The 10827-nt window shown below is 42.4% G+C and overlaps 1 protein-coding gene across 2 annotated transcripts; it reads left to right on the top strand.

The window, feature by feature from the left end:
• The first annotated feature begins 2906 nt into the window (after positions 1–2906).
• Positions 2907–9160, top strand: adora2aa (adenosine A2a receptor a). Of its 2 annotated transcripts, none has more exons than XM_054772256.1 (2): positions 2907–3575; positions 8058–9160. In XM_054772256.1, the coding sequence occupies exons 1-2, from the start codon at positions 3238–3240 to the stop codon at positions 9007–9009; spliced, it is 1290 nt and encodes a 429-aa protein (XP_054628231.1). In that variant the 5' UTR covers positions 2907–3237; the 3' UTR covers positions 9010–9160. The 2 variants fall into 2 exon arrangements, with proteins under 2 accessions (XP_054628231.1, XP_054628229.1); XM_054772254.1 differs by having other exon boundaries at positions 8049–9160.
• The last annotated feature ends 1667 nt before the right edge of the window (positions 9161–10827 follow it).

Raw genomic sequence — 10827 nt, 5'->3', positions numbered from 1 at the left:
CCTAACATGCATGTTTTTGGGAGGAATCCGGAGTACCCGGAGAAAACCCACGCACACACGGAGAGAACATGCAAACTCCACACAGAGATGCCCAATGGAGATTCGAACCCAGATCTTCCCGATCTCCTGCCTGTGTGGCCAACATGCTAACCACTAGGCCGCTTATTGTAAGTCATAGTAACAATAAAAATATTATCCATAATAATAATAAGATTAACAATAACTGTTAGTAATCTTATTGCCAACATCACCATCATTATGATAAAAATAACATGCAGTAGTTAAATGTGTGAGTTAGCACCTCAGAAGATTGATAAGTGATAAGTAACTGCCGTCTGATACTTTTTCGTAAGTGATTTGGTTGTTTTTGACTTATTTAAAAAAATCCTTGAACAGCTTGGAACCTCACTGACCACATACTGTATACAATAAGGGGCCAATCCGGGTAATGCGTAATGAATCATAAATGCTGCTTAGGTATCGGGCTTTTGTGTTTACATGTGCTTAAACAGTTTGCGGTGGTCAATAACCAAACGCTTTTGGTCATACCTTGAGTGAGGGATGGTGAAGAAACAGTGGTCATCATGCTGGTGTCAAACGGATCCGCTTGGCTTCTTTGATGACGCTTTGTCTGAACGATACGTCCCATTTCGGAAGCAGCCTGGATCTTTGTTTGGACATACGCCAAGAAATGCGTCCTGTGCTGCTTGCAGCGCCATAGAAATCTCCCTGCAATACAACAAACATAATAAATGTGTTGTCAAACTGAGCTCAAAGGAAACCTGAGAGAATTCAAATGTCAGGCTTTTACAATGTTTTGTGTCCATTATTCCATTTGATTTGACTAATATTAGTTGTAATTATGCGTTATGCATACATATGTATGTCAGCGATGATTATCTGCTCAAGGCTAGAGGCCTCTTGTCTCCACAACAAGTCCTTGAGATGCTCAGACTCAACAGATGTCCAAGACTGGCTGCGCAAGATTCTCCCCCTCAACGTAAGTCACTCTCAGTCAAGATACGTTCGCTGGCTGGAGCAACCCGAAAATGTGAGCGTTCCCTGTCAAATCTGGCCTTGCGCGTATTCTCCCCTCCGCTTAAGTACTTTTGCACCTGCGTGCTTTTGAGGTAAAGTCCGTCCAGCGCCCCCGGAAAGTGAAACATGATATTGTACTTGAGGTTTGGTACGTACTCATTTCTATCAACTCATACTGCCACTGTCGCAAAGTTTTTTTATATCTTATTTTCCTTCTTTCTTATTTTATGGACAATATAATAAACCTACAGCACTGCCTTCCTGATGTTCAACAAACAGTGTGCGTTACGTTTGTGCAAGGGAGCAGTGATGCTCCTCTCAGCTGTTATCATGAACAGTTTGACGGTTTGAGCTATGCGACCGTACTGTAGCGCCTGCCAGACGCTATTAAAAAGGACAAGGAGGTGATCAATCGACAATTGCTTTATTGAAGAAAACAGGTTGTTGTTGGTGACAGTCATGCCACAAGGACGAGCAAGAATGGAGCAAGCAGAATACGAGAAAAATGATTTTGGAAAATTGTGATAATAAGGAAACCGGTCGGTAGTTCGTGAACCCTCAAAAAACATTAAGGCTCGTCTCAATTTTGCCAGAAAACATCTTGTTGATCCCCAAAACATTTGGGGAAAAACACTGAGGCAAAGTTGAACTGTTTGGAAGGTGTGTGTCCCATTACACATGGCGGAAAAAGAACATCGTACCAACGGTAAAATATGGCGGTGGTAGTGTGATGGTCTGGGGATTTTTTTGCTGCTTCAGGACCTGGAAGACTTGCTGTGATAAATGGATCCATGAATTCTGTCTACCAAAAAATCTTGAAGGAGAATGTCCGGCCTTCTGTTCGTGACCTCAAGCTGAAACCAACTTGGGTTCTGCAGCAGGACAATGATCCAAAACACACCAGCAAGTCCACCTCTGAATGGCTGAAGAAAAACAAAACGACTTTGGAGTGGTCTAGTCAAAGTCCTGACCTGAATTCTATTGAGATGCTGTGAGATGACCTTAAAAAGGCGGCTCGTGCTGGAAAACCCTCCAATGTGGCTGAATTACAACAATTCTGTAAAGATGAGCGGGTCAAAATTCCCCCACAGCGCTGTAAGAGCAAGTTATCGCAAACGCTTGATTGCAGTTGTTGCTGCTAAGGGTGGCCCGAACAGTTATTCACTTTTTCCACACGGGGCCATTTAACTGCAAACTGCATTTTGCTTTCAGTTGCGTTGTCACTGACTAATATTTCAGTTTGTTTGATGAGCTGAAACATTTAAGTGTGACAAACATGCAAAAAAAGAAGAAATCGGGAAGGGGGCAAACACTTTTTCACACCGCTGTATTATTGACGACACGCTGATGAACACAAAGTGGCAGGTGCCATGAGCCACCCTGTGTGTGCTCAGTCCGTAATTCATGGACTAATAATTCAGTCAATGATTCATTGACCGCATAGCCGTTCAATAAAGAATGCTTTAAAGAGCCAAGGATAGAAATGTTGCAATTCTCTGAAGGACAAGAACGAAGAGAAGAATAGAAAAACATTTTCCGGAGGTCTGAAGTGGTGGCTTCAACACTGAGAACCTTTTGATTCAATGCAGTGAAGTTGGCCTCTGCAACCACAGTGACTTGTGCTCTTTCACTTCCTTTTGCTTGACATTTTGCTGCGTCTTGTGGCTGACCTTCCTGAAACAAACACAAGTCCTCATGTCTTACTGTGTGCTTGCACTTGGCAATAAAAGTTATGTCTTGAGGTCCTCATGTGGAGGGAGGGTGCTGCTCCACAGAAAACAACATGCAAAAAATGCAAAATGAGCGGAATTTCTCATTTTTATGAGATTTTAAAAACACGAGTGCATTCCTGTTGGCTGGCAGTTTAGTGTGTGTTGCACCCTGCTTCCTTCACTGTCAATTCATTTCCTTTTCATTGTCTCCTCTGCAGTGACTGCGTGTTCACTGATGCAGCATTACTGGCATCATCTCAGTCTTTCAAGAGGTTCATGGGAAAACGCTGCAGAGGGGAAGGACCTGCGGGAAAAGAGTTTTTTAGGGTGGGAGAGGAGCTTCTTGACTGTGACTTGGACTTGATCTGCTGTAGAAGGTAGGAAGGACACTTCTGGTCAGGTCAGGATGCAGTAGCAGCAGTGTCGTAGCTATGGTTGAAGTGAGGTCTCCACCCTCCTCGTCAATGAAACTTGAGATTTTTCCACCATGCTGGAAAACCCTGCCACCTCTGCCCCTTACATCGCACTGGAGCTGCTGATTGCCGTCTTCTCCGTGTTGGGCAACGTGCTGGTCTGTTGGGCTGTGTTCCTCAACAGCAACCTGCAAAGCCACACCAACTTCTTTGTGGTGTCGCTGGCCGTGGCCGACATCGCCGTGGGCGTCCTGGCCATTCCCTTCGCCATCGTCATCAGTGTCGGCTTCTGCTCCAACTTTTATGGCTGCCTCTTCATCGCCTGCTTTGTGCTCATCCTCACCCAGAGCTCCATCTTCAGCTTGCTGGCCATCGCCATGGATCGCTACATCGCCATCAAGTTACCGCTCAGGTCAGTTTTGGATGTTTTCCCTTATGACGGATTTTTTAGCTAGATCATGACTAACAAGGGCTTTTTAATTGATGTAATGAATTCATGTCTATTGTGTTCTGGTCAAATGTCAGTGTTCTAACAATACATAACATAGGAACCACGTCTCTGTTTTTCTGCACCAAAATTCTCACCTGATTCAAAACCATTCCAACATCAAAATGTTCAGTTCATTCGGGACACGATGGCTATCTATTCACTTTCCAAAAAATTCCCCCATAATTCCACATTTTTCACAGTAACATTTCCACACTTTCCCGCAGAAAATGCCCCATTTTCCAAAATTCTACATTTTCTGCAACAAAATTCCCACTAGAAATGGGAAATGATTTCTCAACCAGTTCAAACTATTCCAACATCAAAAGGTTCAGCTCACTCAGGACGCAACGGGACGATGACACATTCCCCCTGAAAATCCCACACGTTCTGAAATTCCGCATTTCCCACAAAAAAATCCACAACAAGTTCCACATTTCACACCCAAATTAAAAAACCATTCCAACATCACAATGTTCAGCTCATGTAGGACACATTTTCTATCTATTGACACTTTCCAAAAAGACTATTTTTTACAAGTTCCACTTTTCTCAAACGCTTCTGAATATCGCAACATGAAAACATTAAGCTCATGCAGAACATTTGGACCGACAGTATTCCACATCTCAAAAATTCCCACTTTTGCAGTAATTCCACATTTTCCATTACCATTCCATTCCACTGATCTAAAGAATTCTGGCATCTATACTATCGATATTTGGATCAATCGTCCCACCCCTACTTTTTGCTGGAATAACGCAAGAAAATGGAGAGCGAGACTACAAAAATCAACATGAATTAAAAAAAACCCAATAAACATTGTATATGAAGTTGACTTTAACGTTTAATATTACATTTTAACAGTTGATGTTATTAAACCACCTTTTCTGCACAAAATTGTGCAAAATTGGTTGAACACAAATGTTAACATTTAACCACGGTTTGGATCATTTTGGGCTTAAATGTATGTGTAGGCTCGTCTACTAAGTTCTACGTTGCCAGTTGTTGTTGATGTGGGCTTGAGTGGCAAACATCAGCGGTGATGAGACATTTGAAGCAAAAATGACGTCTCCCATGAGGCCATGCCGTGTTCAATCCATCAAATCATGCATTTGTCTGCAACTGCTTCAGCAGACGACATCACATGTCACAAGTTTACATGAGCAACACTAATATTGACGGCCATTTCAACTCTGACCTTCGTCGCATCATAAAAGTACACTTCAGAGACTTTGAGTTTCCTGTTTCCAGGACGCAAGCAGACGCTTTTCACACAGCTGAAAGCATCTCTGCATTGGTTTTTGCAAGGCGAGGGGGGGGGGTGACGCTCGGTGTTGTTGTTGCAGCGTTGACATTTGCACTTTAGCATTTAAAGAATGTGATCGAAACAAACAGAATGTCTCAGCTGCTCTCCCACACTGTGTGGCAGTCATACTGAAAATAGACAACAAAAAGCCAAGTTTGTTTATCCTTTTTGTGCTCTTTAAGACCAGAAAGGGATCTTCTTCTGAGTTATACCAAAATTAGACCTGGAATTGCTTTGGCTGGGTAGATCAATCCAAGTGGTGAAATGGAATATTTTAATGAAATATATTTAATATATTTAAGTGAAATAGGCTGTTCATTAGTTGGTTTGGGCATGCGTGGTGCCAGTGTTTCCAGGAAGCTAGTGGGAATGTTGCTCCAGTTGGTGACTCCATGGAGGGCATCCACTGTCTGGAACTGATGTCCATTTTTATAAACTTCCCTTGCCATCCATCCCCGAAATTAAAAAAGAACTAATTAAAAAAAGTCGAGGATATTAAAGACATCGTTTGATAAAAAGAGATTATCCTTGAACTTCAGTAAAACTAAAATAATGCTATTTGGAAATAGCAGAAACGACACATACGACCAAATGCAAATAGACAGAGTGGACATTGAAAGGGTGAATGAAAATACATTTCTGGGGATCATAAAAAATGGGCTGGACATCTCACATCAAGAGAAATACTTCAATATTGAATGAAGCAAAATTTGTTCTTGATCAAAAATCACTCCACACTCTGTTGTTACTGTTCTCTGGTATTCCCATATCTAACGTATTGTATGGAGATATGGGGGCAATCTTCACTCACTCAATGTACTGCAAAAAAGATCGGCGAGGATAATTCATAATGCCGCGTATAGACAACATAATCCTTTATTTTTAAAATCACAAATATTAAAATTTGCTAATTTAGTACATTTTCAAACCGCTAAAATAATGCATAAAGTTAACGATAACCTGCTACCCAAAAATGTCATACAGTACAGTACAGTACAGAGAGGAGAAATATGGTCTTAGGGAAAAACTAAACTTGAATCACTCATATGCGGGAACTACGCTAAAAACCCACAGCATTTGAGTATGTGGAATCAAATTATGGAACGGATTGAGTTAGGAACTCAAACAATGCACCAAGATGAGCGAATTCAAAAAAACAGTACAAGCAGTTGATGTTTGCTAAATACAAGGCAGAAGAGTCTTGAACTTGCATCTATTTTTATTTTATTTTATTATTATTACACTGATCATTATATTTATCGTTCTGTTATGCTTGTTTCTACTTATTATTATTTATTTATTATTATACTGAAAAAATCTGAAAAATTCCATCATCATATTGTTACATTACCTTATTATTATTCTGTGTATTCAAAATCACATACGGAATACAGGAAGGGAATAAAATGTACTGCACAAGATGTGGAATGGGTGGGGGGGTAGGATTAAATAAGCTTCACTTCTTCCTACTCCTTTTGGACATGTGGAATTGTGAATCCATTGCATCTTGCATGCATGTTCAAATAAAATGAAACCAAACCAAACCATGGTTTCTGTGGACCACACAGGATGGTCCAAAAGTGTGATGTTATTCCTCTGGAAGAAGTCCTTTGTCAGGCGGGCTTTGTGAACTACAGCGTTGTCCTGTTGAAAAAGCCAGTCATTACCACACAGACGAGGGCGTTCAGTGATGATGGATACCCCTGCAACATCCCCACATAACTAACTGCCACTTGACGCCCCTGCACAACCTGAAGCTCCATTGTTCCATTGAAGGAAAAAGCACCCCAGATCATGATGGACCCCCTCCACTGTGCTGGGTAGAAAACATCTCAGGTGGGATCTCCTTGTCATTCGAGTAATTTTGGAAGGCATCAGGACTGTCTAGGTTCCATTTTTTCTCATCAGAGAATAAAACTTTCTTCCGCCCTTCAGTGTCCCATGTTTGGTGCTCTCGGTCACATTTCAAACGGGCAATTTAGTGGCGTTGAAGGAGATGAGGCTTTTAAAGATGTTTTTTCTTCTTGAAACGCTTCTCTCCCTTCTCTCCGTCTGATGATTATTGGACTCACTTGGCACCAGTAACCACCTTCCCTTGGAGGATAGACCCGTGTCATGACGGACAGCCAAACGGATCGTTCGACTCAGGGCCAGTGACATTTTTTCACTTTACTTTTTTGTTCCATAACCCTCAGGATCTTTTAAGAAGTTTCAAATGACTGTCTTACTAAAACTGACCCCTTTTTCATGGAAATGAATATATTCAATGAATATATCAAATATTATGTCGACCATGTCTGCTGACATCGACTTTAGCATTTCATAATCAGAAGAACTCGGTGGACCGTGACTTGATGAGATAGATCAGGGGTAGGGAACCTATGGCTCGGGAGCCAGATGTGCATCTTCTGGTGGTTGCATCTGGCTCTCTGGCTTTAACACAATAAAATGTTTTTGTTGTAATTTTATTTGACAGAAATCACAGGGTTAAAAATAACATTCAAAATATAAAACTTCTTTATGCACTTTAATCCATGCATCCATTTTCTACCGCAAGCACAGAAGTCACATTAATGGGAAGAAGTATTTTACAGTATTTATTATTGGTTAGCTTCAATATAACAACGTTATTAAAAATAATAATTCAGAGACTTATCATGCTCTAAAATTGTTGGTCATGCTTAATAACACACATTTAGTTGTATATGGCTCTCACGGAAATACATTTTTAAAAATGTGTCTTTCTTGGCTCTCTTAGCAAAAAAGGTTCCCGACCCCTGAGATAGATGTTCGGCATACTGTAGATGACTTGTCATCAAAAATTGTTGCACTGCGTCCATTCGGGTTATCATCATGACCAACAAATTAACTATTACAAAATTATTAAATGACCTTGAACAATTTCAAGTAAAAAGCATCTGTGCCAGTATCAGAATCAGCAATACTGGCCCTGTATTGACTTGGTATCGCATGGATAGCAAGATTTGCAGTATCCCCCACCCCTTAGGAATTCCAATGTTAACGCTCATTGCTGTAACCTTTACATTTCATCCATGCAGACGTAAACACTAACCAGGCTTCTCCCTCTCAAGGTACAACAGTCTTGTGACAGGCCAGAGGGCGCAGTGCATCATTGCCATCTGCTGGTTTCTCTCCATCATCATCGGCCTTACCCCCATGATGGGCTGGCACAAGTTCTCTCAGAAAGAGAACAGCGGGTGTCCGCCGGGCCTGATGAGGTGCCTCTTTGAGGAGGTGGTGGTCATGGATTACATGGTGTACTTTAACTTTTTTGCCTGCGTCATGATCCCCCTGCTGCTGATGCTGGCCATCTACCTGTGTATCTTCATGGCAGCTCGCCACCAGCTCAAGCTCATGGAGGTCAAGGCGTCTCACGGCGAGAAGTCGCGCTCCACTCTCCAAAAAGAGGTCCAAGCTGCCAAGTCTCTGGCCATCATAGTGGGACTGTTTGCCGTGTGCTGGCTGCCGTTACACATCATCAACTGCTTCACCCTCTTCTGCCCCAAGTGTCAGCGTCCTCCCCTCTGGATCGTCTACGTGGCCATCATCCTGTCTCACGGCAACTCTGTGATCAACCCCTTCATCTATGCCTACCGCATCAGGGAGTTCCGGCAAACCTTTCGGAAAATTATTTGGCGCCACATCTTGGGTCGACAGGAGGTGATGGAAATACGCGGTAGTAAGCGCGGCTCCCTTCACAGCAACATCACTGACTCCATCCGATTCAAGGCAAACGGCCTCAGCTTTGACCCTTTCACTGATCAGGGGAGCAGCAGCAGCATCTCCCAAAACTCTAATGTCTCCCCTGGAGGGGGCAGCCTGTTGGCAGCATCCCCAACGCCTCTTGCCGTCTCTAAAGTGGAACCCATTAGACCAACTGCAATAGCCATGTGTCATCATCTGCAGTGTTTGGTGGGATCAGAGGGTGTGGAGGAACATGACCCACAGAAGCAGAGTGCCGCCCAGGCAGAACCACAGTTTAACAGGCACAACAGGAACAGCAGCATGAGTGAACTGGCAAAAGTGTCCTGACACACACGCGAGCACACGCACAGACAACTTTCTCCTGCCCTGTAAGTCTGTCACCACTGGTTCAATGTCTTTTTCAACACTGAGCTGACCTGAGACAACATGCTATAAACTATTGACTGTGGAAGTTTTGACAGTTGTTTCAACTGCATAATAAAAGACAACAGTTCATCCTGCTGATCCAATTCTCATTCATTGTTTTACCACCGATCCTGTTTACGGTCACGGCTGAGCTGAAGCTTATCCCAACTGACGGAGGAGGCGGGTTAATCACACACACTCCTCAGTAAGAAAAGTAGCTATTGTCTGTCTTAGAAGTCGCTAGATGATGTAATTGGCTAATTTGCATATTATTTGCATATGATGTTGTAAGAGATGCGGTAGGAAAAAAAGCATAACCTCGTATGAGAGAAAAAAAGTGAATAAATGCACCGTAATTGTGTTTAGAACGACAAATAAACTTCATTCTTGGTTTGTTAATTTAAAATTGGCCATTGCTTTATCAAAATAAAATAATTGGAATATTTTATCCAGGCCAGCGCCTCTTAAAAGGCAAGGCAGCGTAATAATTACATCTGGACTCGCCTCCAGCCTCCACATTTCATCTTGCAGTTCGGACTACGAGAGTCCTAATGAGGCTTGATTGTAATGAGTAGTAATTTAATGAAGATTAACAAACATTTAAGTTTTAGATGCAGCTCTGTAAAAAGGCGAAATCCACCCCGGCGGCATCACGCCATGGATGCGTAGAGCTCCACTATACTCTCAGTGTGCCGCGGAAGCTGACTGTGCACTGACGGCTTGTGACTACTTTGGGGCGGGGCGGACCTCTCAGCAGCGCCCGCTGCTGCTCAGATCAATAAGAGCTTTCACTTTTAAGTCTCCAAATACCAGAAAAGTCGCCAACAATGGCAGAAAATGTCGCTAGTCGCTTTTGAGAAAATATGTCGCCAAGAGGGTTTGGAATGTCGCTAGAGGTAGCCACAAAGCTGCCAAGTTGGCAACACACATAATGCAGTTTATAGTATCATAGTTTTAGGGCAAATACTTCCAAGTGAAAATAGATTGCTTAGAAAAGTGCATCAAGATATTCAGTGGGGAAAAGGAGTCAAAACACGCACCCCGACTGCGTTGCCTGTGCTGTTATTTTGCTGACAAACTGGAATATCAAGGATCACAACAAAGTTTGGTGCACACCTTTAGGGAACTGTAAAATGAGAGCATGATTGCTTGAAAAACATGGCCGCCATAAAGCAAAATGTCTTTGCAGGGGCATGTGTGGGACTTATGGTCCAAGAGTCGAAGGCTGGATGATGGAGAGGATGGTGCAAGATTCAAAATATGTATCCTCTAAGATAAGAGGCACCCCCAAACAAGAACGGTTTCAGTCTTTTGTGGTGCAAAACACCTGTCATTACGATTTACAGGCATGTTATTGTCCAAAAGTGTTTCAATTTGCGCACTTCCACTTAGCATTTAGAGTGCGTAAGAATGTTAACTAAGTGCACCGTGTACATAGCAAAGGTGTGAATTTGAGTCACGCGATTTGGACTCGACTTGACAGTGTCATCAAAGACTTGCGACTTAGACTCTGACTTGAGATTTTCAGTGAGTGTGTTGAGTAAAACGTGTCCCCATTCAAAGTATTCAAGTAACATGACTGTTATTATGTCAAAACGCCATTTTTTTCCCACAGGATCTACCTCATTGAATGCATCTATTAATGTCCAGTCAAATTTAAGACCAAAAGGTCTTAAGGGTGTGGCTTAAATTTCTGTGAGCGCCAGACTGCTGTAGAGTGACAATGATTAACACTGGGAT

The sequence above is a fragment of the Dunckerocampus dactyliophorus genome, chromosome 4 (genome assembly GCF_027744805.1).
Source record: "Dunckerocampus dactyliophorus isolate RoL2022-P2 chromosome 4, RoL_Ddac_1.1, whole genome shotgun sequence".
Taxonomy (NCBI): Eukaryota; Metazoa; Chordata; class Actinopteri; order Syngnathiformes; family Syngnathidae; genus Dunckerocampus; species Dunckerocampus dactyliophorus.
This window is presented reverse-complemented; position numbering and strand designations above follow the sequence as displayed.